Source organism: Nesoenas mayeri (assembly GCF_963082525.1).
Source record: "Nesoenas mayeri genome assembly, chromosome: 12".
Taxonomy (NCBI): domain Eukaryota; kingdom Metazoa; phylum Chordata; class Aves; order Columbiformes; family Columbidae; genus Nesoenas; species Nesoenas mayeri.
Window position 1 is genome coordinate 17515931 of NC_137547.1, and position 27705 is coordinate 17543635.

The following is a 27705-nucleotide window of genomic DNA, read 5'->3' on the forward strand; positions in this document are numbered from 1 at the left end:
GAATCCTTTGATGCGTGTAATATTTCTGAGACATATAGCAAAAAATCTATAGGCTAGCTTTTGGTGTATGCTCTTTAGATATGCTTCAAAATAAATGGCTGCTTTAAAAATGCTTAATCAAATATTTGTTGTTCCTTTGCAGTAGTGTTGAGGAAGACTCTAGCTGAGAAACATGGAAGTCTCAGTATTAGAGGTATGCTGGCTTTTTTAACAGTCTGAAGAATTGCTGTTCATTTGTTTCAATGCACCTCTCTGTAAGTCAGATTTACAGGTAAGGTGATGCCTCTGTATTTCCAGCAGCACGTTCTTACACATGTGGGATCATATATGGATTATGTGTGTTTTGTCATTTCTTTTAAATGTTTATATTAGTCTCACCTCAAAAGAGGTCAGCAGGGATAGAGCTAAAATCTAAAATGGAAGACGTGCAACGTAGATAGAGTGTAGTAGTACTGCTGCATGCTACTGAATTCCACAGGAGATTGTGGAAGAATCATTTTCCCAGAATACACCCAGGACAGCTGACCCCAACTTACCAAAGGGATATTCCACACTGTATGATGTCATGCTCAGCAATAAAAGCTGCAGGGAGGGAGGAGGAGGAGGAAAGGGGGAACTCCAAGGTTACCCAGTCTGTTTTCCTAAGTCACTGTTATGTGTGAGGAAGCCCTGTTTTCCTGGAAGTGGTTAAACATCTGCCTGCCAGTGAGAAACAGCGAATACATTCCTTATTTTGCTTTGTTTGCATGTGCAGCTTTTGCTTTACTTACTCAGCTGGTTTTATATTAGCCCATGACTGTTCTTACTTTTACCCTTACAATTCTCTCAATCATCCTACTGCAGGGTACTGAGGGAGCAGCTGTGTGGTGTTTAGTTGCCTACTGGGATTAGCCCACAATAACTGCAGACCCAGATCAGCTGAAAGACTGGGATATAAAGGTTTTCAAAGGCTGAGCAGAAGGCTCTGGCCTCCTTTTAAAGAAATTGACTGTCTTGTAGGCTCCCTGAGCATGAGGAAGTCTATCGGTGGTGTTGTGTTTTGGGGCTTCTTATGTGTAGTTTTTGAAGACAATATGAAAGTAAAAAGATTCATATCTTTGCAGTTTACCCACTGTTTGGTTTAGTCAGCTTTTTAGATAATGCTGCTACCTTTTAGACTACACAAGCCATTAATTGCAGTGCTGAAGAAACTTGCAAGTTGAGAAGTCATGTAACAAACTAATGGTATGAAATTGAAAAATGTTTTGCTTTTTAACAATCTGTATGTGAAGTATCAGTCCCCATAATTTTAAAGTTTTATTTTTACATTTGCTGCTCATATGTTCTTAAAAACATCCTATTATTTTAGCAGGAGTTAATAGTATTTGCTGTTTTTGTCTACCCTTTGCCCCAGATTGAAGATCCGGGTTGCTTTTGGGTTACTATGAAAGGATGTGCACCTTACATAGTTGACGAAATAGAATATAACAACCTGAATGCTGAAATGAATCGGTTCTATGACAAATCTTATAAAGATGTGGATGAAGTAAAACCACTAGTCATAAAAGAGGGCCAGGTAAAATCATTGCTGTATTGTGTAGATGGAAATAATGTGTTATTTGCATTGGTTTGGAATGCAGTATCCAAGATACGCTTTAATCTTTTTTTTTTTTTAATATTGCTATGTAGAAAAGTAGCTAATGGCATCCATATGAGTTATATCTTCTTATCAGTAAACTTCATAATTACGTAAGCTGCAATGCAATGAGGGTTCTATGAAAATTACTGCAGTCTTGCCTCTGAAAAATGTGAGTGTAATTCATTCTGTTTACAAGAGCCTGCTGTCTTTTTCTTTCTTTTTCAGATTTGTGTGGTTTTCAGTGAGGAACTCGAATGCTGGTGTAGAGCAATTATTAAGTCAATCATGTACTGTAGAGATGATTATCAAATACAATGTTTTCTTGTGGATTATGCCAAATACACTTTTGTTGGAACAAAGGAGTAAGTGTTTTTTTGACACTGTCACTGAAATGTATTTGTTAGTTAATGCATACAAATGTTATTAACGTTTATTTAGATTGATAGTAATGAGGCTTTTGTTCAGTTGAGGTGTGGGCTGGGTCCACAGGAAACTGCCAGCCATACGATAGGCCCTTGCAGGTGTGGATGTAAACCAATCTTCTGTTTTGTGGATTTTTAAAGATGCTTTTTATTGTAGGTTTTGGTTTTTTAAAGATTTGGAGCAGAAATAATGTCAGTTTCTTACAATTGAAATATATGGTTGCCAATTAAAGTTATTGGTATATACTTTCCTCCATTATTAAGTGATATATACTAAAAAGATAAAAAGTTATAACCAGTGAAGATCATTCACAAAGTGTGTATGGAAGCAGGGTTTGACTTGCTGAACCAGCTTTTGACATTAAGACGCAGGTATGTGGGTTTCTTCCCACTACAGTTTACAAGCTTGTTTACTAAGAGCTGACAGTCTGTCTTGGCGTGGTGCAAAAAAAGTGAGTTTTCACAGATTCCTGTTTTTTTAATAAAACCCTGTGAAACCTAGTGGTTCTGAAATAGTGAAAAATGTGGTTTCTAAAAATAACTGTTCCAGTTCTTAGCTAGATTTAAAGTTCATGTATATACTAAAATATGCAAGTTTGTATACAAGAAGCTTTACTAAATTTTTTTTTTTGCAGTATTTCACACAATTAAGAAAGCTTATTTAACTTAAGAAATATTTTAAATAATGTTTTTAAATTGCATGTTGCTGTATTGGAAAACAACTTGACAATACCCCAAGTTTAAAATACATTCAGCTAGAAGTAAATGTGTGATTTTGCTGCTTTTTTCATGGTAAAATAAACATTTGAACAATAGTGTTAAATATATGGATCTTTAGAATTTGCTATATATTATGTGTTGCTGGTTATTAAAAGTCTCCAACCAAACCAAGTGTAAAGGTTAAGATTAGTATTCTAGTGATAGTTTGATAAAGAATACATTTTTAGGAAAATTAGTATAAATGCAAATTAGTGTATTTAATAGATTTTCTTCTTGCTGATGTTAATCATACCTGGTTTCTCACACAGAAGTAATAATCGCCCAATGGAATATGTGGCACCAGGTGGCATGTGTGGCAGTATGAGGGCTAAATATCATGAAAAGACTTCAAACTGTAGTGGCAAAGGATCAGGAAGATTTCAAGTAAACACAAAGTGTATTCGTATCCAGAGCGAATCTGTTCACTAATTGATATTGGTAGCACCTCTCTTGGAGAGGACAATCAAACAGTGGTTCCAGGGTGTTCCACAGTGGGCACGAGGCTTGTGGAAGAACTGTGGTGTCAGATGCAGGGTAATGGGAGGATGCGTATGAGACCAGTGGTGTCTGGAGAGTAAAATCTGCCCCATAAAATGAAATTATTTCTGCTTTGTTTTTAAGCATTCGAATTGCAGTGGAAGCATTTCTGCAGATCCCATATAGAGCAAAAAAGTGTAGACTGTATCGCACAAAGCCGGTGACACTGCGTGTCGACTTCTGTGAAAATACTGCAAAAATAGTGTAAGTAGAATTTAGGAAATGTATTCTAGTAATAAATTCCTTAAGTGTGAAGTTTTACTGCAGATTTTTTTTTTTTAGAAATTATATTTCAAGAAGAACATAGGAAATCAATTTTGGAAAACTTTCAAGAGGAGCAGTTCTTTAGGAGAACTGCTTCCTTAATGATTTGGGTTTTAATATTCACCTGTTCGAGTCTTTCGGTGTTTATTTTAAAGCCTTAGGAAGTTTAGATAAGCTACTGACATTTCTTGCCCTTTGTCTATCATCCCAGAGCTGTGTTTCTTAATTCCTAATGTATGAACTTCTTTACTAATCTGTCCTTAACTGCTGTTTTTTACAGATGCTCATCTTACTCCCTATACTTTTTTTGTGGTAGTTACATGGTTGATTGAAGTTCTATAGCTGTTAATAGGTAGCTTTGTTTTTCCCCATCTGTCTTTCTCTTTACATACTTTTGGATTGCTCTTATGTTTTCCTTTTATTCATGACAGTTTTTTCTCACTGCAACTTTGAATAACTCGAATAAGGTTTTCACGGGGGCCTGGTGGTAAAGAAAAATACTTTAGTATTCTTGAGTTCCAGGATGCTATTGTCAAAGATCCTACAAATTTGACAGGGACATGATTAAATCACTATGGAATATGGGTCCACAACAAGAATGATACTTTGCTTTATGTCATTAAAGAATATTCAAAACTACATTTGGTCAAGCAGTTTATTTTTTCTATGCTATTGTTTGGCACAAGAAATCAGTATTTGACTTGCAGTATTCTGACGGAACAAATAGTAGCATAGTTTGCATAGGAATAGCATACATTTTGTGTGGGCCATCATTGTGAATAATTTTTAAAGTAGTAGATTTTCATGTTGTGTTTATAGTGCTCTTCATTTGAATTTTTTTTTTATTTTATACTTAAAGTTGCAGAAGATGGTAAAGAGTGAACTTGATTTTCTGCTACATACCTTTCAGTCTTCATTACTTTGGTGTTTAAGTGTTTGTTCAAAATTGCTCAACACCTCTTTCATTAGCATGTTCCACAAATGGATTCTTGCCTTACTTTTGGTTATTCTGTTTCACTTCTAACCATCATAGTTTATGTTGGATATAAGCCATCATACCTTGACAAAGCAGTATCCAGTAATTTTTGGTCAGTTTACATTATTGATGAGCTGAAACAATATTACTAAGACAAAAGTTACATTCCAAGTAGTAAGATTCTGCTCATGTGTCTAGTTGGTGAACTTCTTAAGATTTGCTGTGATATGAAATAATGTTTCTACACACATCCAAAGTTTTTTTCCAAAATTACCCTTTTAATTTTTGATGTGGGATAACTGGTTGTTTATTTTCCTAGACCAGCCAAAAGATGGGACAGTGCTGCTATTCAGTATTTTAAAAACCTTCTCAAAGGTAAATAAATGTCCTGCCAAAATCATAATGGGCACTTCTGTTTTGGGAAAAATAAACTGTTAGAGAAATGTAGTACTTGAGTTTATATATTTGATTATATTTAAGAATGTTGTATATTAAAAATAAAGACAGGATCTATATAAGGTTTTTTTGATGGACTGACTAAGGTAAAATATTTCTGGAGCTGAATCTTGAGCACTGTGGGCTTCCTTGCGTAAATTTTGATAGTTGACTAAATGGTGTCTGACTCTTGGACAGGCTAAGGTAACGTGTAACATTTGTTTTGAACAGTGGAGCCTTTCTGTGTGTTTAGTTTTAATCTTTGAATCATCATCACAGCTGTATCTTTGTAGTTTTGTGCAGAAATGGCAAGATTTGGCTTATGAGTTTACTTTTTCAGTTCTTATACCCCGAACCTAACTCAGAAGAAGAGTTCCAACCTTAGCAAGCAGTAGTTATTTAGTAAGATAGAGCTGCTTTTTCTCTATTCTCTATTCTTGTCCTTTCCCTTGTTTGGTGTCTCAGTAGGTCATCCAGTCTTTTTCATATCAAGCCTTCTATTTTGGTATTATATAGTTTTTGGTCTTCCTAGAAAAGCAGCTCTTTGAGATTTGTCTAATTTTCTTGCTTATGTTCTCCCATCTGAAAAACTGCCTACCTGCTTACTCAGAAGTGTAAGAAGCTGCACATAACAGGTATTTGGTGAGGAGAGGATGAGTTTATGAAAGCAATAAAGGGTCTGTGGGCAGGTAATTTCACCCACTAACTGGGATTGCTAGCACATCCTTAGTGTATACAGAAGTGCTGCTTCAGAATTTACTAATGGATTTTATCAGCCACGATTGCTGAAATGAAGAGCCTAACCAAGCTATACAAATGTGCAAATATAACTTCTTTCAAGAAAAGTAAATGTCATGTTTGGGAAGTATGCATTTGTGCTACAGATTGTCAGAGGCTAAAAGAGAAACTAAGACTTTTAGTGTAGAACTAAGACTAGTTTGTGTGGAGAGAGAAGTCATTAATCTGTTTAAGCTCTCAATCTTCCTTCAAAGACTGAGGACAGCTTCATTTTTGTAACTTTAAATTTTCATTGCCTTATTACTTTCTTGTTTCATTTAAAAGTTATTAAATTTGTACTAGCTTATCTGAAGAAATAGGTTACACATCTGTGATTTGTAATTATGTCTATCTTGGAAAGTACCAAGTGAAAACATCTGGTAATTTGATAAGGATTAAATACTTTTATTTCTTCTTGTGTTTATTACTACATTTAGTAACTACGCAAATGAAAGCCAATTTATGTGCTGTAGAAGACAACACATTTGATATTTTTCTTTATGCGACAAAGGGCGATGAAAAGGTGAGAGACTTTTATATCTACAAACCTGTTTGTGCACTTTGTACCTTATAATTCTGCAGTTAGGTTAAGACTGAAAAACATGACTTGCAAGCCAGTTTTGTAATTTCTGTCAGATACGATAGAAGCTAAATCATTAACTTATTAGAGGTTTTGTTTTATATTTCCATTGCTTGTAAACTTTTGAAGGAATGCCAAGACGCAGAAATCCTGTTTTTATTGATGTGAACCTCTTTTTGAAAGGTATTGGCAAGCAAGTGAAGTCCAGCAGGTACTTCAAAATGGACAACTAGGTGAACTATTTAATGTACTTTTCACCTTTTTGTGGTGTCATACTTAAAGATGCTTCAATAAGGCAGTTGCGTAGATTACAAAAATAAGTAGAAGTTAACACTTGTTCCTGTATAAGACTGAGTCTTCGAACTTTTGGGAAAAACAAAACAAAAACAAATGAAAAAAATCCCTACTTCCACTTGCCAAAATGTTTAACTTGTGCTAGATCTGCTGTAGCTACTGTCAGACTTAAGCAGCTGTATGTTAGATACAAATGATTTTATTTACATGCTGCTGCTACTTTGGAGTGTTTTACCAAGGCTTTTAACACTGGGGCTGTGGTCTTTGCCATAGACAATAGCTTTGAAGTGATGTATTTATTTGAGGATCTTCTCTCAGTTTAGAATCCCAGTTGACAATATCATCACCGATCTCTGAGCCAACGGAGTTTAAGAAGTTTTAAATATAGCGTTGTTTTTTTTCTGCCAGATTTTAATGCATGCTGAGTGAAGAAGACAGAAAACAGATTGGCTTATTAACAGCTTTTAATTTTTAGGGCTTATAGAGAAAGTTGAGTACAGAATTTTAGAAGCATGAAACTGGCAACTAATTAACACCTGTTTAGAGAACATACTGGAAGATATGTTAATAATCTTCAGAAAGCATTCACTTATACTGCTTATGTCTTAACAGCTGTTGTTTAAAGCTTGAAATAAATTCTAACCAAGTATGTGGTGGTGTAGCTTATTGCTTATTGATCCTGATCAATAAAGATCTTGGTTTTTTAGGTATGCGTTAATGATGATCTTGTCGCAAAGAACTTTGCCCGTCTTGAGAACGATGATCAGGAGAACCAAACATCATTAAATGCTGAGTCCTTTCCAGCTGAACCTGTTAATCCTGTGTTTCCCTTCAGGCCAATGCTGTGTCAGGATAAAACACCAACAAGTCCTGAGACAGGTGGGAACCATGTGTATTGGGAACAATCATACGTGCAGTGCATCATGTGTCTGTCATTGGATACACTGAACATGAACCTACTGTCTCTGTTTAAATCTAAGAATTGGATCAAATGGTTTATTTCTAACAAAGAATGTGTATGTATCAGACTTTACAAAAAAGACCCATCAAATCACCAGATGCAGGAATACTGTAGAGACTTTTGTACCGTATAAGGTGAAGGCTGAGGGTGGGTTACACGGGCATTCGTTGATATGCTTAATAATGTTCAATATTATTGAAATTATTTAACATTGATCAATGGTGCATTACTGTTCTTTGAGTTTGGAAGGATTTATTTGAACATGGGTACTTTTAACTAGTGCTTACCATGAGTTGTCTCATTTGTAGTGATTCAAGTCTATTTAAAAGTGTGCAATGTTACATCCTTGTTCACTCAGTTCATCTGCATAGTTATCTTTATGTAAAGATACCTGTTTCTTTGGTTGTCCTTTTTATTATTAGGAAATAGTAATACAAGCAACTAAACAAGTCAGTCACAACCCACTGTAAGTAAAAATACCGCGTTTTTATTTGTTCAGATAATGAGAAATGTGTTTCTGCATTTTTTTACTTTCTAGGTCTTGCTGTTTCCAGTTCCTTTCTTGAAGAGACATACCAAAGATCAAGCACAGATTTAAATGAAAATACTGTGTCTGTAAGTGTTTTGTAACAAATTGTGAAATATGAACTATATAAGCCTACGTAGGACAAGTTAGGAATACTGTAGGCACCTAGCTTGTTCTTCTATGTAACATACATCTGGAGGACTGAGCTCATTTTTTATATGGTCTAAAGGGAACATTCTACTTCAGTTTCTTTTTTGAAGTTGCAAAAAATAAAATTACAAAAATGCACTACAGTCCTTGAAAAGATTGTGCCTCCTTTTGCAGTCCTTTGCTATAGTTCTATGCAGAAGATAGCTGTTGACATGACAAATATAAAAAAATGTAAATGTTAATGTTTCCCTGAAAACAAAATAGTCCTATGTTGTACAACATTTATTGAAGTCTCTTCTTATTTATTGAATCATCTAATAGCTGAAATACCTAATCTGGTTTCTTGCTATTTTCTCTTTTTTTTGCTTGGTGTTTTTCAGTGAAGCGTTTTCAGGAGGTCAGAGCTCATTCTTGAGTGTCAAACTGTACTCAATTGAACAAGTAGAGCTATTGCAATGTATATGGGAGGAAAGGAAAATGGACTGATAGATTCTAGGCAAACAATCACTATTGAGTGTATCCAGTCTCAGCTCTTTCACAGAGCACATGCACTGTTCATATCCTCTTCTGCTAGATGCTTTAAAGGAGAAATTTGCTTCCATGACAGTAATAGAACTACTTCTGTGAGGTCAGGGGAAAAAAGCAGTTTTGCAGAAGTTATTTTTCACTCTGCTGAGAATTGAAGGATGACAACCACTCCTAAATTTAAACTATAATACCTTATTAAAATTTTTTTGAAAAAATTATGATGAATGTAGTAGCGTGAATTGTTACTAAAGCAGGATTGTCTTGATACCCTTCCGCAAAGAGTCAGCTGGCTTCACCAGGCACTCGAGTGACGTGAGTCTTCAACCACATCATGCAGGGGTGATCTTTGGGGAAGGAGGTCAGGGCTGATTCCAGCTGCATTGGCATGACCCACTGCAGGCCAAAGCTGAGCCAGCCAGCTAAGTTGGTGGTACCTCTGTGAAAACATATTTAAGAAAGGGTAAAAAATGCAGGGCAAGAAACAAAAACAAGTGAGAAATGGAGGCAACGCCAAAGTCAAGGGAGCAGGAGGTGCTCCATGCCTGAGCAGGTGTTCATGAAGGAACTGCAGTCTGTAGGAGACACACAATAGAGCAGAGGAAAGAAGTGAGAGGGAAGGAGCAGCAGAGAGAAACCGCAACATTCTGACTGCGGTCCCTGCCTTGTGCTGCTCTGTGCTTCAGTGGTGAAACTGAGTATGGCCTGTGTTGACTGGGAGGGGAAAGGAGTTTGGGGTGAAGTCAAGCCTGGGAATAGGGGAGGAAAGGTTTTTCTGAAGTGTTTGTTTCTTTATGTTTCCCAATGACCAAATCAGCACTTATATATATTAATTTGCAACAAATTAGTTAACCTAAGGTTGAGTCTAATTTGCCTGCATCAGCAGTTGTTAAGTTACCTATTTGTTATATGGTTTCAGAGTTCTCAAAATCTTAGTGAAGAAAAAAACTTTGTCTTTCTTAGCAACAAAATTGAACCATTTTCAACTCTGGAAACAGCACCACTTTTTGATGATCTGAAAAAGGTAATTCTAGTGTAATATATTACATTGAATATATTGTTAAGGCTAGTATCATACCCAAATGTTAGATACTAAACTTTACAGTAATACCTTTTTTTGCTTGAGGAATGTCTAGGAGGTTGTTCATGTGGTTGAATAAATGAAGCTTCAGAGAGATGCTTTAAGAATTGTACACGTTTCTTCTGGTGTATCAACCACTGCCACAAGTCTTGGAATTTGAATTTTAATAATTTAACTTCTTAGCCCAGAACAACTTTTTCATATTGCATGTTAGGAATATTTATTATGTACACAGTTCTCAGGTGGAACTCTTAATTTCTCTTTTTGTAGGAACTTGCTCAGAAAAACTTTTTAGGCCCTAACTTCACGGAATCTTACTGTTGGCCTGCGGTAGCTCGAGGATGTGATGTAGTTGCCATCTCATATCAGGGAAATGATCCTTCTTTATATATTCCACCAGTTCTTACATTTTTGCACTCGAAAAGTTACTACAGAGCCTTGCCACGCAGGAATGGAGTATGTATATGTTATTAGAGTAGTAACAAGTTTTTTGTTCTAAAGTGCAGATGTAAAATAATGATTCAAAAGATAGTGGATGTTTAGAACGTATACATTGAATGTGATCTTGGTGTATCTTCATGATGCTGGCCAGTTTATATAAGCCCTTTGCGTAGAGGCTTACAGAGATGGACTGTATGAATGTGGGGTTCTAAAACTTACATATCAGGTTATATCTAACAAGTGTTAATGTTGTATCGCTTTGATACTTGATAAAGATTTGTTTTTAAGGGGATAGTATGTAGTCATTAAAGTAACATTTGTATTAGCTGTTTTAAATATTGTAACTCATTTTCTAACTTGTATTAGATCACAAAAACATAGAATGACTGAGATTGTAAGGGACGTCTGTAAATTGCCTAGTACAGCTCTAAGTAAAACAAGATGCTCTTGCCTCTGTTAAATTTTTGGACTTTTTACTGAATGTTGCTGTGTGCATCCTTTGTGTGTCTCCAGGTCACTTGGTGTGTGGTTCCTTAGGTCTGTAACATCTGCAGTTAGGAGATGATATAGTACTAAAAGCTTTTGTTTTGAACTGAAGGCCTGTGTTGCAGATTTTGGGTTTGCCCTAAATGCTGAAGTAGTACTATTTTTAAGATTCTGAACTCTTGCCTAATACTGTGGTGTAAAATTTTATACATATGTGTGTAGCCACTAGCACTTATTTTATGTCCTGGGCGGAAGAAGGCACAACTTGTTTTTGAGCTACTGGGAACATATGAGCGATGCTCCAGAAAGCTTCATCCAATGCTGATAATACTTGGCCAGAACAAAGCAGCAGCTAGCAGTTTGAAAATCCAAGGATGTAAGAATACTTTCTGTCTTCTTAATTATGCTTGAAAACAACAGAGCCTGCCATAATTGCAGGGAATTGTGAAAGAAGCAATTTATACTTCCTAAGTTTTTTGTTCTCTAATGCAGTAATTCTGTTTCTTTAATGCTCTATGTCTTTAGTGATGCATGAAGTTTCAGTAGTGCCATTTAACAGTAAATGGTATTAAAGCTCTTTGAATGTCTATATGTTCAGCATCTTTTTTCTGAGCTCCATAACAGTTATTTTTGAGCCCAATTAGTGGTAGGGATTTGGTGAAGATCACACTAAATTAGGATTATTTGTGAAATTTCTTGATTTAGAACCAGATTTTATAAGAGCTTTTTTTGATACATGAACATACATTGCAGAACAAAGGTGCTGGATCTGTCAGGGAATGGAGTTACTTCTCTTCATCATCTGTGTGGTAGCTTGTTCTGGATTTGTAATGGGAACAGCACAGATAACACACCAGTGTTTGGCTCTCACTGAGCATCACATGCACAGCATCAAGAATGCTTTTTGCCAGCCTGCCACCCAGTGAGTAAGCCAGGCGTGAGCAGAACCCGGGAGGTGATGTAACCTGGTCAGCTGAGCCAAACTGATCAAAGTGACACACAATACTGTATAATATCATGCTTACATAAAAGCTCAAAGAGTGGGGATGATCTGAGGAGTGACTGGGCATCTGTCTGCTGGTGGAATGTTGTCAGTGGTTGCCTTTCTATGTCTTTTCCCGCACCCTTCATTTATTAAACTATCTGTTTTCTCAACCCACGAGTTTTCTCACTTCAGCAGTTCCTGTTCTGTCCCCTACCCCACTGGGGATGAGGGCAGTGAATGAGCATCTGTGTGCTATACAGCTTCCGACCACAGCCCACTACAGTAATGCACATGTGCATGTTCTTAAACATATTTTTAACAAATCTATAAGTATTTCAAGTATATGTGTTCTATTTTTTAAAGTGACAAATATTTGAGGTACATGTCTGGTGCTCTACTGCTTATATACACTTAACACAATTCTTTGCTACTCTGAATTTAAAAAGAGTATTGGAAAAGTCAAGTATTAAGAGGTAAAATTTATGTGCAGACAATGTTGTATAGATGTGCAGTTTCAATTTTAGTTTGAATTTCTTTTTTAGTTGATGGTTTCTAGCTTTCTTTTTGCAATAAATTCTGATTAATTCCTATAACTTCAGTAGTATGCAGAGAATACTTCATAAAGAAGAGGAAGCATAGAACTACTAAAAGAGCTCTTGGAAGATTTGCCCTACTTAAGTGTGTTTACTTAAAACACTTAGTTTTACTTTTCTTGTTTGGTCTTTTTGTTACACCTGAATTGATAAGTGCATTTTTAAAAGTGGCTTTTTTTGGCAAGAAAACAAGAAATACGGATCAAACTATGAAGGATTGCGTAAAATTTTCAGTTTCAGCAGTTTGAATTCTTGCATCCATCATTCAAGTTTAAGAGCTTAGTGGATGAATTCAGATCTTTTATTAGTAGAGCTGTTGGTATATTTGCACAGGTTAAGATTAGTGTGGTTTTAGATACATATATACCCACAGATATGCACACGTGTGTAGATATCTAAGCTATAATGTGTGCTTTATTAAATTGTAAAAACTGAACTTTTCTAAAGAATGCTCTTGGACACGTTGAAATATTTACCTTCTGTCTCTCTGGTTCTGAAGTTTTATCTCTACTTCCATTACCTTACTGGAAAATGAAATAGCATCCTGCTTGGTAAACTTCTTAACATTTAGACCTTTCACTCTTTAAAAAACTCAGTTTTACCCTGTCAGGTCTTGGAAGATGTGCAGGGGTAGGAAAATCCAAGCAAACTGAAAATTAATGTTGACCAGAAGTCAGAAAATTGACTTCAGTGTTCTCTATCAGGGAAGCCAATGACAAAAAGCCACACCCCACATCCCAAACCAACCAACCAAAATAAAGCCAACTTCAAGATGAGGCATCTGAAATGCAAAAGAGGCCTTTTTAATAAAATTACCATGTCCTACGGTGTCTTATTAGTATTTGTTCAATTTTTAGGTTAATGTTAACAGTCTTTTCTTCCTACTTGTAGGTGAAGTAATTGTGACTACACCATATAGCTTCCTGAGACTGTTTGAACACCACAATTTATTATTTTGTAGACTTTGCCATCTTGTTCTCGATGAGGTTGAGGTGCTGCTCTCTGAAGCCACTGAACAGGTACATGGCTTATACATTCAGATGGTAAATTGCAGTTTCAGTTGTGCACCTGTCTTGGACTGTCTGCAACATACTGAAAAAAACAACCTTCTTGAAGTCCTATGGTGGAGTTGAGAAGAAAATGGAATTAAAGGAATCACATCTATATACTCCTGGCAGAATGAAACACTGGAAAAGTGGAGCTGTAATGTATTAAATCTGACATTCCCTGCTCACTCTGCTTTCCACCCCCCAAATCAGAGTGCTCTGTGCTGCTGCTCCTTTATGCTCTCTTCCTTGGTATGGGGATCTTTACTCTAAGGACTTAGATTATCTGTCTGTAAAGAACCTTCTTTTCCCTTGATGCTGTTTGAACCGCTTCAGTTCAAGAACCATCTTTACTGGAAAGCTCCTCAGTCTCTGTAGAATGAAAGGCAGAACTCAGTGATCACATAGTCTTGGAAGCAGTTGTAGAAAACTTCCCTTGGGCCATAATATCAGTGCAGGCAAAAGGAGAAACTGATCCCAACTCAGAGAACCTGGGAAGAGGAACAGCATAAAGTTTCATGTTAACATGGATGGATACTTTTAGCAGTTTTAAAGTTATGATTATAGTTTGAGAATATTCCTTGGTTATTTTATTGCTGTTTTGAGGCTTCACAGTATATTACATCATCAGTATGCAAGAAATGGCTTACAACACATTTTTATCACTGTCATAGGTTGTTTTTTTTTTTTAACTCATTAACTCCCTAACATTGGTGGTTTAAAATTTGGTACTGGGACTAAAGGGCCATGTTTCTAAGTGTGAAAAGCTAGAGAAACATCTTAATGGAGATCAATTGCCCAATTTGCTGCATGCACAGGTGTTAAATGTGCCTTTGTAGCAGCAAATATGAAGTCAGAAATTAGATGAAATGTCATCCTTAGCCAATGGGACTTTCCTTTTTCTGTTCAGGCTGTTCTTTCTGTTCTGGTAGTTCTGAGGCAGAGTGCAGGTTCACCATATGATTGTTGAAAAGTAGTTTGTAAAATACTGTGCATGTGTCTGCAGTTTTTGTAGGAGCATCTCAGCTTTTCAAGTGTCAGTCTTGAGCAGAAAAAAAGAAGAGATGCTCTTTCAGATGGTAGTGATAATTTGATAATGTTTGGGCTCTTGCAGCCCTTCTGAAGCATTGTTAACGAAATGTTACCCATAGCAGCAGTATTTTTAACAATGTAAGTTTAGTGCTGGGTTGAGAGAGATCTCTTAGAATTAATCTCTTGAGATAGAATCTCTTAGAACATCTGAGTCCTGTTGTGCCAGAGGCATTGAATACTTCTTAGTGTGGGACTTTTTGGCCAGAAATCCTGATGTCATTCCACAACTGCACTGCTCCTCACTTACGTAAAGTGATTTCATCAGGAATACATTCATTCTGTCTGATTTGAACAGATCCTATCCCTGAGATTTCAGTCTTCTCTGGACAGAATCCCACGTTATGATCCCATCTGCATGCACATGCTGTTCCTTCATGCCATCCTGTCGCTTTCTTCTTGCTTCAGAAGTTGTTCAAACAATAGGATGAAAGTGCACAAATTAAACACTTCGTTTTGGGATGTGACAATTGTGTCTTGCCATGGTGGTGGTTTTGTGACTGGATAAAATGGAGTGCTGCAAATGTACTTTTCACTGCTGTTAAGTGTTCATTGGAATAGAATAAGAGGATAGAAAAACCCTTTTTTTTCTTTACAGGTTTTTACTATATTAGATTGTTACAATAAATCCATTCTTGCTGAAGAGTGGGAGTATTCACTGCACCAGATTATTGCTGTTGGAACTCACTATAATAAACATATAGCACGCTTGATAAAGGAGTTCATGAGCGATCCCTACGTTGTGATAACGGCTGTTGAAGAAGCTTCCATCTATGGAAATGTGCAACAGGTAAAAAATTGGGGATGATTTCACTATTTGTTTACTAAAATATTTTGCTGTTTGTACTGATGTGAGTCTATATATGTGGCAGTTAAGTGGGTAGAACTACAATCCAAACTGAGACTGCTCAGGGGCATCTCCTGTGTATGAACTGAGGTGCTTCTTAGAGAACCTGTGCAAATTATCACTGAATGAGCTGAGGGTCTCTTACCTTTGTAGGACTGAGGTGAAGATACTCCCTCGAGTATTTAATTGTTAGTGCAAATGAAGCAGAATTTTATGTGAAGTATTTGCAAATGGTATAGTTCATGAACAAAATTTCATCAGAATGTTTTTGAAATTGTTAATTGTGAATGGCAGAACTACAAGGTAAAACATATCCTAAGACACAGTTGTATCTACTTCTAGGTCGTGCAGCCATGCACAAACAGTGAGAGAACTGCTGTGTTACTCAAAATATTGGATTTTACCCCCAATAATCTTCAGAAGGTGCTGATATTCACTGACTCAGTAAATGAGGCAGAAATGGTTCATCAGGTAAGATAGCATGTAAATTTACGTAGATCAGTGATTTTTACTTTTTAATGTTAAGGAATGACACCATTAAGTATCTTGGTTTCTGAGAAAAAAGGGATAATTATTTCTGCTAAATATAACCTGAACACTGCCCTTCTGCCAACTAGAAGCAAGCCAAACTGACAGGAATGGCTGGCATAGAATGCATTCATTACTGAATTCTTCACTACATTCTGTCTGTCAGGTTGGAACTTGGAGTTTAATCAAATCAACTTTTTTTCCAGTAAAGTTCTGTTAAGTGGTGTTTTTTGAGGATGTGGCTGCTTTTTATTTTACTGTTTCTAGGACTGGCATGGGGAAAGAAAATTTAAGTCACTGTGTTAAGAAGTTCTGTTCTGTTGCTTTCTACTCCTGAGTATTTGAAATTTTAGAAGACTGTTTCTCTGATTTGAAAGAAACATTTTCTGTCATCCTGTGAAAGTCTACCAGAATTTAGTTAAGCTTCAGGTCACAGGGTGTGGGGGAAGATAGCATGCTTAATATATATTTCCTTTAAAACTGGCATAAAACTGTTCCAAATTTATTTGGACCAGAATGTGTTCCAGTTTTACACCTTTTTTTGTGGGATTGTATACTCAGCATTTTCGAGGTGGAGACTAAGGAGGAGTTTTCTTGCAATAGTTCTTTTTTCACATATTGGATATATATACATATACACACACATATATATACACATGCACACATATATATACACACGTATATATACATGTGTGTACATATATATACATGTATCTCCTTAATCTCAATCTTCAAAATTTCATTAACTCCCTTGGCTCTTGCCACTAACTAAGGTATGCTAGATACTAATAAGATACGCTATTTATTAGAGTTTGTTGGAACAGTCATTACTGTATTGGAAGAAACTATAACTTTTTACTTTCTCATGCAGGCACTGAAGAGCAACTCAATATTTTCCTTGAGAATACATAAAGAGAGCGAATTTAATTTCACATGTATCTTAGAGCAGTGGACAAAAAAGTATAGTTCTGGCACTCATGTTGTGTTAAGTGAGTATTTTCTTGTTGTCTAGTTGTGGTTATGTGTTCATGGTGAATCATGTTTTACACTAAGTACTTATACTAGGTTATCACTTCCACAGTTAACCCTTTATTTGTTATTAGGTCTCAGGGTTAAGTGCTGTGAGGGAAAACTGTACTTATTAGAGGGAACATAAAAGAGACTTTTTGATGCATTAAACAAGTACTAGTACTTTCAGAGAAATTAGATTATTTCACAGTTGTCTCCTACTACAAAAGATACTTTCAATTTAAAATAATTTTGAAACTTTGAAGACTTATTCTAATAATTTCCTTTATATTCTGGCAGAATTTAATTTTTTCAAGTTGTTTGCAGTAGTAAAGGTTTTTGCCCAGTTTCAGACTTATTTTTTTCCATTTTGTACATCAAAAGCAAAAAGATTGCTGAATTACATCTGCTTTGGAGGTTCATACAAAGGTGTTAGCATTAATGTAACTTTTGCAAAGTAATTTCAGTGGGCAGCTGTGTTTATTCTGTGATACTGCTATGAGATATAGAGTTATGCTAAATTATCGGAGACTGTTTCTGCCGTATACTTATGAAGTGTACTGACTGAAGAAATATAATGCCTTATGTAAGTGTTTTGGGAAAGACCTTTTTCTCAGTTCTTAAGTCAATGGGTAGGGAGAATAAAACAGCCATTGCTGAGGGGAGGTAATACTTCACATGCTTTAAGGTATTGTGTGTTATATGTGTATATAAAACATGTGCTTAGTTTTAACAGATGACTGCATGCAGCCTTTGGGAATTACAGATGCAACTTGCGTGGTACACTTCAGTTTCCCTTCTCCAAGCATCTTTGGTCAGCGTCTACAAAGCCTGTCTGATAATTTCTGTAATGTGATAAAGGTTTGAGTAAATCTTTAGTGTGTTAGTATTACATTTTACTATTGAGTGGTGGATGCATAAAAGCTTTTAAAAAATGTAATTTTACTTTTTTTGTAGGATTCTTCTGTAGATCAGGAATATACAAAGGCAAGGTCAGTCATTCTGCTAACAGAAGACAGTGCATGTCATGCACCTGGGATCCTGCACTATTTGCAGCACGCAGAAGCTGAAATACCACCAGAACTGCATGATATTACTGCCAAGGTACTAGAGGCTGAAGAAGAGAAGAAACTTTCAAGGCCACTGTGCGCCTATCTTAAAACATTTGGGATTTGCAAGTAAGGAAATATCGAGTTTTCTTGACGCACACATTTACACAAGAAGGCACTGTGTGCCCTGAATGATGGCTGCTTCTACTTCCTTGATGAATTTTCCTGTTGCACGCTTTTATTCAAACTGAGTTTTGCTCATGACTTTTTGTTGTCACCGTTGTTCACTGTTGCATCTGTTTCACTCTTCTAAGGTACTTTTATGAAAACAAAATAACGTTTCTATGGAGACAAATCATACGTATTCTGACATAGGAGCATAATTCATTACAACTCCTGTGTAGAAGTTCTTGAGGGAACTTTAAGCCATTGTTTTGATTAGTGTTGTAACCGTAATTGCACAAGGTTTGTGCTTCTCTCTCTCCCATATCATCTCCTGTCCCTCCAGAGTGGGTAAATAGATGATGAATTTCAGAGCTGTGTGTAAATGGATTGTAATTAGTGCTTGAAGGAGGAAGCTTAAATGTTCTGAGGTGTGCCTTCTATTGTATGTAACTATTATTGCAAGTAAGAAAAACATCAGTAATGGTGTTTGTTTTATTCTGAAACAAGTTTTCTGTTTTGTTGTGTAAACTTCCAGCAAGAGCTTTTAGGCCGTTGCTGCGTAACCCCTCAGAGTCATTGGTGCTATTTGAGACAGAAAGTGAATATGAAAGGCTGATGAAATGTTAGTGTTTAAAACTGTTGTAAGTCACATCAAAATAGTTTTCAACTGAAAACAAAGGACTCTTTTCTAAAACTTTTTTTAATACATAGGAATAGAACAGCGTGTCCAGATCGTCATCAAATTAATTGTGAAATAGATGTGCCCCAGACCATACTAGACAAAATTAGACAAACATCTGGATGTGTGACAGTAAGTTGTTTTTATTTACCTTGGCTTTGGGTACCAAGAAGACAGGTCTTAAATAGCTATTTAGCATATTACTTATTTTTTCATATTACGTTAATATAACTGTATTATGTACACTGTATCTCTTGGATATTTATTTTTTCGCTTTTTTCCTCTTTCCCATGCATAAATAAGTGTGCCATATTTTCCCTTAATCCTTAGCTTGAATTTGAAATTGTTTTGTGGGTGATTCAGTTCACCTGATATTTTCTTCTGCATTGAAGATGCCCGTTCTATGGGAAGAGGGTTTATGTTCTTTTTATTCCTTCCCCCTATAAATTGAGACCATATACTGAAATTAACAAAGCTTAAAGTGCCTATAAACTTCAGTTATATTTATTGTATAGGGAACATAAACATCTTTTGAAGTGAAGTGGAATATGATGCGTGTTTTGTTGGAAGTGAGGATTTTTAATTAGCTGACATTTTCATGCAAACTTGCTGAAAAATTAACATATTCTGGCCTCATCATTTGAAACTAGTATTTTCATTTGCAGTATCCACAGAAAATGGGATACAGCTTCTCCCTTATCTGAAGAGATTTCAGGACACTTTTATTAGAAACTTGCACTCTGGACCATTTCTTCATCTACTTGTGCTTCTGGGTGTGTGTCTTACAAATCAGTTATCACTTTGATAAGCATTTACTTTCTTTTTTGTTTGGAACTCAGTGTGTTTCTGTCTTTAAGAACCTCGAGTTACACTGTGCTTTTTTTAAGCTTTTTAGTAAGTGGAAATTATCTTTCTGGTCCTCTTACTATCCTGTCTGGCCTAATACACCCAGCTCTATCTCAGTACGTCTTCCTGGTGTGACCCTTTGCGTGGAGTGCACCCAGTATTTAATGCATTGGTCTTGATAGTAGTGTACTCATAGTTTTTTTTATGTAAGTAATTTTAGTGCAAAAAGAGTGAAGGCCTCATGCTTCCCCAGCCAGTTCTACTGAAACTCACTGTAAGGCTGGAGAACACCTGAAATTATACTTGAACGGTGTGGAAAGGCTTTGTGGTTCATAGCTGGACAGGTAATACTATAGTTCACTGGTGTTTTGTTTAAGTGGAATACCCCCAACTGAGACCCAGCAGTTCTTGCTCTGTAAATCCATGTCCACTGTTAGCTGATCTATGGGCAGTTAGTTTTAATTAAGTCTTTTGAATAATATAATAATAATTCATAATCTTCTGAAATGTGTGTATGCAGCAGCATCTCTCTCACCTCTTTGGGCTAGAAAGAGGTAGGTCATCTTGAATATGAAAACTTACGTGTCATTAATTTAAATAAATCATCCAGTCCTCCTTTTTTCTAATGTTTTTTTTATTTTTTCAGATACTGCCTCTCCACATTGTAAATGCAACAAACTACTTTGGTCGAATAGTGGATAAACAAAAGGACCAATATACCATTCTTGCTGAAGAAATTAATGAGTATTTTAAGAAACCTGGTAGTAAGATTTCAGTTGAAAATGTGGAGAAGCTAGCATTGTATGGATTATGTGAGGAAACACGTTTTCACAGGTAAAAGTGTTATTTTTTTATAAATTATTTGTGTGCACTTTTTATATCAATTAATTTAAAACACTGTTTAGTTTAAAAAAAAGTCAACTCATACTCAAAAACAGCAAAAAATCACTGCTATCCAAATCGCTCTTTAAAAAGCAATCACATACTCTTTAAGTTACTGAATGGAGAATAGAATGACTACCCACATACACGCAGGTACATATTTTGGTAATAATATACCATTTTTTAAAGAGTAGATTTTTTTTTTTCCAACTGATTATATGAATAATAATTCTGTGTTTCCTCGCCTACTGTTTGAAGGGTTCAGGTAGTAGAGATTTCCCCAAAAGAAGAGGAAAATTTGTTCTTTAGTGTCAAAGTTAAATATATAGATGAAGGCAGAACAAGTCAAGTTCAGAACTGTCAGCTGCTTCACTTACCTGCAAGATTTCAGTGTCTGCCGCCTCAGGCTGTGGAATTTGTGGTTTGTAGACTGAAACCCATTGATAACGAAGTAGAATGGAACCCAAAGGTAATGTTTATAATGTTTTCCATGGCATTTGCTCTAACTTCCTTAATTTCTATGTGTTATTTTCTACAAGAAAACAGTTACGAACTGCAAATTTAGTTACCAAATTTCATTGCTTATTAGTATTGCCAATAAATATCTGCTATTAGAGCAGATTCTAAGAAGTCAGTGGTGTTTGTTTTCCTACAAAATGATAAAGTGAAATTTTTGTGATTTTCTTCTGTGATTTAAATGGCATCCTCCAGAACATGTTATTACTGCTTTTGAATCTGTGGGGCGTAACAGGGAAAGGGTAGCCTCTGTACATTGGCCTATGTTTGAATGTTCTACCATTCAGGAAGCTCCTTCCTTAAAAGCTAGTTCTATTTTAACCTACACTAAAGTGGAAGTATTTCACTACTTTACTCAAAACTGCTTTTATTTGTTGAATGCCCTGTGACTGTGAAGCTCAGATCTTTTCATTGTAATTAAAATGACTGTAGAGTTATGTTGGTATACTTCTCAAGTGCAGCAAAAAATTATTTTAATTATTTTTCCTAGGTAACTCATTATATTGATTACAAAATTAAAGGAAAACTACATGAAGCAAAAATAGTACTTACCTTGGGAAATACAGCTTGGGTTGACCCAATGGTAGGTATAGAATTGTAGCATTACAGAATATTTGTATTGAAACTCCTTTATAACAAGAGCACCCATTCTTCTCTTTCCTTCTATCTGTTCCTACTTTAGTTTTATTCTACGTGGTGTTTACATAATACCTTGGGTTAGTTTACTGTGATGGTGTCTGAACACTGGAACAGGTTGCTCAGAGGCTGTAGAGCCTCCATCCCTGGGAAACTGATGGAATGACTTACCCTTGGTGCCATCTCAAGGTGTATCAGGGATAAGAGGGTCATTAGGGGCAGTCAACATGGCTTCACCAAGGGGAAGTCGTGCTTGACCAACCTCATTGACTTTTATGAGGACATAACAAGATGGATGGATGATGTGGTAGACATGATCTACCTTGACTTGAGTAAGGCATTTGACACAGTCTTCCACAGCATCCTCACAGCTAAACCGAGGGAGTGCGGTCTGGATGAGCAGGTGGTGAGGTGGACTGTGAACTGGCTGAAGGGAAGAAGCCAGATAGTCATGGTCAATGGGGCGGAGTCCAGTTGAGCCCTGTATCTAGTGCAGTGCCTCAGGGGGCAGTGCTGGGGCCTATATTATTCAATATATTCATCAATTATTTGGACGAGGGAATAGATTGTACTATCAGCAGGTTTGCTGATGACACCAAGCTGGGAGGAGTGGCTGACACTGGAGGCTGTGCTGCCATCAGAGACCTAGACAGGCTGGAGAGTTGGGCAGGGAAAAATTTAATGAACTATAACAAGGGAAAGTGTAGAGTCTTGCATCTGGGCAGGAACAAGCCCAGGTTCCAGTATAAGTTGGGGAATGACCTATTAGAGAGCAGCATAGGGGAAAGGGACTTGGGGTCCTGGTGGACAGCAGGATGACCATGAGCCAGCACTGTGCCCTTGTGGCCAGGAAGGCCAATGGCATCCTGAGGTGTATTAGAAGGGGGGTGGTCAGTAGGTCAGAGAGGTTCTCCTTGACCTCTACTCTGCCCTGGTGAGACCACATCTGGAATATTGTGTCCAATTGTGGCCCCTCAGTTCCAGCAGGACAGGGAACTGCTGCAGAGAGTCCAGGGCAGGGCAACAAAGATGCTGAAGGGAGTGGAGCATCTCCCGTGTGAGGAAAGGCTGAGGGAGCTGGGGCTCTGGAGCTGGACAAGAGGAGACTGAGGGGTGACCTCATTAATGTTTACAGATATCTAAAGGGTGAGTGTCAGGAGGATGAAGCCAGGCTCTTCTCGGTGACAACCAATGATAGGACAAGGGGTAATGGGTACAAACTGGAACACAAAAGGTTCCACCTAAACTTGAGAAGAAACTTCTTCTCAGTGAGGGTGACAGACACTGGCCCAGGCTGCCCAGGGAGGTTGTGGAGTCTCCTTCTCTGGAGACATTCAAACCCGCCTGGACACCTTCCTGTGTAACCTCATCTGAGTGTTCATACTCTGGCAGCGGGATTGGACTAGATGAGCTTTTGAGGTCCCTTCCAATTCTTAACATCCTGTGATTGTGTGATTCTGTGATTCCTTGGAGATACTAAGAAGCCGTGAGGAGGTGGCTGTGGGCAGCTGGCTCTAGATGACCCTCCTTGAGCAAGGGCTTGGACGAGATGGTCTCCAAAGGTCCCTTCCAACCTCAACCATTCTGTGATAAACATGCGTGTTTGTATATAGATGGAATACATGATCGAGTAAAACTTGAACTTGGAATCTGAACAGGCACCAGTAACAAAGCACCACATTAATTTTAAGTGTCATCCAGCCTATTCCACAAAGTTAATAACAAAAATATCTTTTGAAATCACTATTTTTTAGGGTTTTGTCTTGTAAAATCAATTCTATAGTTTGTCACACATTGCTCTGAAAGACTGAAACTTGGATCCTGCAAGATTGTTTGCTGATACCTAAGACCTCTAATACTAGACCAAATTTATTCTGTTTACATTTCTGAGTCTTGGTTGTCTTTTTTGGTTCTTGCACTAGTTTAGAGTTAGCTTTATCCTAATTTTTTCTGCAAATTGAAAAGCTCTTAGGCTTTTTTCCTTAGTTTTCTTGATCAGAATCATAGAATGGTTTAGGTTGGAAAAGATCTTTATGATCTTAAAGTCGAACCGTTAACCCAGCATTGCCAAGTCCACCACTAAACCGTGTCACTAAGCACCACATCTACACATCTATCAAATATCTCCAGGGATGGTGACTCAACCGCTTTCCTAGGCAGCCTGTGCTGGTGCTTTATAACCCTTTCAGTGAATAATTTTTTCCTAATGTTATCACAATGAAATAGATGGTGATACTTTGAAAACAGCTAAAAGTGGGTAGATTCCTGTTTGAAAATCAGAGAAAACTAATGGCTTACAGGTATAAATAAATGAGGGTGTGTTTAAAGTTTTATGTAAAGAACAGCTTAGCATTGGAGAGAGGCAGTTTATGAATTGTTGTTTCCATTTAGTATGTTTTGTAATTCAAGGTCCGGGTTGCCAGGCTTCCAGGTTTGAACATGTCTGTCAGTGAATACAACGTTCGGTCTGAGATTTTGTCTACGGGTCTGGGAACTGACAATCCGGAACATGTAACACAACTTCAGAAGCTGTGCAAACACATGAAAGTATTAGATAATTCAAAGAACTTGGAGCATTTGTAAGTGTTTGACAATTTTTTTCAGCGTATATATTACTAGGAAAAAAAGATATTTAATTTTAACTGGATATTTTCATGATTAATATTACTGAATGTGATGTTCATTTAAACACAGAGAGAATAGTGTTTGTGATACATCTGATTTCCTTTAACTACTTTTTAGCCACGTAACCATCACAGGAAGAAGAATAGCAATTCTAGACAATGTTGCACTAATAATTGATGCAGGTAGTCGAGTTTATCATAAAAATATGGAGTCTGAATTAAGATTCTGTTATCTTTTATTATAATCAGTGTCCTTTTTGAGTGCATACCAGTCCGTATATTGAGCATATCGTTGGTGTCATGGTGCCTGTCTGAGCTCTCAAGTACATGGACTCTTGCAGTGTTCCCTGCGTCTCGAGTCCAGCCAGTGAAGCCCCCAGCTGTGCAGCTGCAGAGCCACAGCTCTCTTACTAATAAACAAAGAACTTCAGAATATTCTGAAATTTTTACTTTTTGTTAAAGTCAGAATGAACTATGACCAAAAAAAAGCCCCCAAACCTACTGGAATTACTTGTGAAGGGGAATTACGTTGCTATCTAGGCCTGTCACGCACAGTAAGGCCAATAGATTTTTGTGATTCCAAAGAAAAGCTGGTACCACCAGAACTGTGTATGTTATCTGACCTTGGATTTCTGTATAAATGCTTCTTACTGAGTTGCTAAAGTTCAGCAACACTCTGAGATTTACAGTTGCTAGTTAGTTTCTATATGTTAGAAAGCGAAACGTAACTTCAAAAGGACTTTAAACTATGATTAGGAATCCTTTAAATATTAAACATATTTAAACCTGTTCTTTTAAAAATGTCTCTGTGTGTTCAGAAGCATAAAAGAGAATGCAGCTGGTCCAGAGGATGCATCCAATCCACAGAATATGTCCATGCAAGAAAATTCTACTGGGAACTGTAATTCTTCCGAAATTACACCTGGGAATCATCCATGTGGTAAATCTTCTCATAATTTAATTAAAGTTTTAACTTTTTTTTTAGGTTAGGTGCTTCAGTGTCACCCTAAAAATAATTTTACCAGATGCAGTCTTCTCTGAGTATGCAGGATAGCACCATATAGCTCATGTTTGCAATAAGCCACAAATACCTTATAGTTAGCAGCCTGCAAATGGCCGGGAGAGTAAGCCCTGTCAATATAGCTGAATCACTATTTGGGAAATTCTGTCCTTGAGAGACTTAGAATTGTTTGGCTGTGAATGGAATGTGTGAGCAGGAAATTTCTCCTGCAGAAAGGGTGAGCATTTTGCTGCCAAAAGCCATAGGGTTTAAGGAAATCGAAACCTCTTCAAATATGAGGTAATGGCATCGTTGTCTGGGAGGTTTTTTTTTTTTTCCCAGGATTCAGGGTGATAGAAAATGGCTTTTTTTTTCCCCTTTTTAATCTAATGGTCAAGGATGCTTATTCAGTCAGCAGGGGCTTAAAAGCACGTGGCTTCGTCAGTCACAGAAGGGGGACAGAGGATGATGTGGCAGCAGTTGGCACATGAGTTTGGAGTGGTGAAAGCTGAGGGGTTAAAAAGCTGCAGCACACAGGAGGCAGATGAGATCCTGCAGTGCTTGTCATGGGAGGCTTTTTGTCCTGGTGACAGTGACTGTAATGTCATGTTTCAAGCTGTGATGGTAACATCAATATTATTTTTCATCCCTGTTTTGAAACTGGGAAAACCTCTGCCTGACCTGGAAAACTTTGCATTTTTGGTGAGTTTTTATAATTTTCTTACACCAACTATAATATTCTTTTTAGTTAAAATTCTCCGTCGAATTATGAACTTTATTAAATCTTTCCAAATAGGAAGTATCCAATATAAACTCCAAATACAGTCTTGTAGTAGTAATGTGATTGCAAGCAAGTTATTTTTATTATGGTGCTGGGGTATTCTAGAAGTATCTGGTTTCTATAGTAAAGAGAAATATAAGATTTTCTGGATTTCTTATTTTTAGATGATGTAGCTCAAACTAAGGAAGCAGAAGACTCTACCCTGCATCAGCATAAATGGTACAAAAATTCAGAGTGATTTGTTCCCATGCTTTTTTTTTTTAATGTGAACTGCCAAACCTTAATGAGAAATGAGTGTTTGTGCCTGTGGTCAGTTGAAAAGTTTACTTTGACTTTCCGAGGTTGGTCTTGCTACTGTTACCTTACCCTTTGTCATTACAAAATCAAACTGACGGTATCCTTAAATGAGGAGTAGGTTTGATCCCTTTGGATAGCGAAGTTACCGGAGTGTGTGTCCCCACGTGAACCGGTAGATGTGCTCCTCCAGCGACTGAGATCGCTGCACTCTTGTGACAAGTTTGGCTGACATCCTATCACGTGCTTTCCTGACACTGTTATTCATTGACAAATTATTGTGGCTGGGTACACCTACAGATGTTGAAAGTCAGTTGTCTGTTTCAGAAAAAATCCAACTAAACTTTCTTTATTTTAGCTTTAATCCAGAAATAAAGTGGTTTCAAAATGAAGAGACTGTTACAGTGAAGGTAAAAATAGCAAGTGCGGCTGACTGTAAATGTGAGTTCTCTGAAAAGAAGGTAGTTTTCAGGTAGGTTTAAGGAATGTAAGTATAGTTAACAAATTATTTGATTGTCAGCTTGCAGTTAATTTTTTTTCAACTTTTTTACAATGTAGTGCTTATTCAGGAGACAAACATTATTTGGCTGACATGGAGCTACATCGAGATATACTTGCAGAAAAGTCTACCTGTGTGATTAAGGAAACAGAGGTTATTATTGTTCTTGTGAAGGAGAATAAAGAAATGTGGTGCAAATTACTGAAGGACGAGGTGAAGTGGAAATCAATTTGAGAATTATTGAATGTTCTGAACATACTGACTGTGTGTCAGTGCAGATACTTCAAACTGTGTTTTTTCATCAACAGAATCTTCATGTGTCTTTTGATTTTGAACACTGGGAAGACTTTGAAGATAAAAGCCCTTTTCCAGTTGGTAAGGAATGAATGAGTCGGTGTTTATCATGATTAAAGTTATTAGCATCCTCATTTTTTGCATAGGTTTTATCTGAAATACTCATTTATTTGAGATATGTGACACTTTGCTGGTGTGCTCAAGTTCTCTGAAAACAAATGAGAAGATCTCTAATAGCAAAATATAGGCAGCATGGTATTTTTCTATCAGAATAGCACAGACAAAATGTAGTTTTTAGTGTTTTGGTCTAGTTTGTAGTCTAAAGTGTGTGTGTGGGTGTTTGTTTTTAATACTGCTACATATTTGTGCTGCAGTTCTTTTTTTTTCCTTGCTTTATGTATGTTACACTTTGCTAATTCCTTCTAGGTAATAAAAAATGGCATTGCACTGATGCAGTGACTGAAGGATTGGTGAACTCCTCAGAAGACAGTGGAACAGAAAGTGATGATTAA

At 36.8% G+C, this 27705-nt stretch overlaps 1 protein-coding gene across 1 annotated transcript; it reads left to right on the top strand.

The window, feature by feature from the left end:
* Positions 1–172: 172 nt before the first annotated feature.
* Positions 173–27705, top strand: TDRD12 (tudor domain containing 12; the record flags this gene model as incomplete). Its single annotated transcript, XM_080351657.1, has 28 exons — positions 173–193; positions 1394–1555; positions 1844–1980; positions 3421–3540; positions 4896–4951; positions 6226–6311; positions 7370–7541; positions 8162–8238; positions 9744–9848; positions 10176–10361; positions 11055–11208; positions 13302–13429; positions 15144–15335; positions 15735–15863; positions 16792–16909; positions 17656–17789; positions 17886–18106; positions 18854–18953; positions 20314–20501; positions 20808–21018; positions 21556–21648; positions 24111–24280; positions 25144–25265; positions 26271–26325; positions 26759–26872; positions 26959–27112; positions 27208–27274; positions 27620–27705. 28 exons carry the CDS (start codon positions 173–175, stop codon positions 27703–27705), a joined length of 3558 nt encoding a protein of 1185 aa, XP_080207783.1.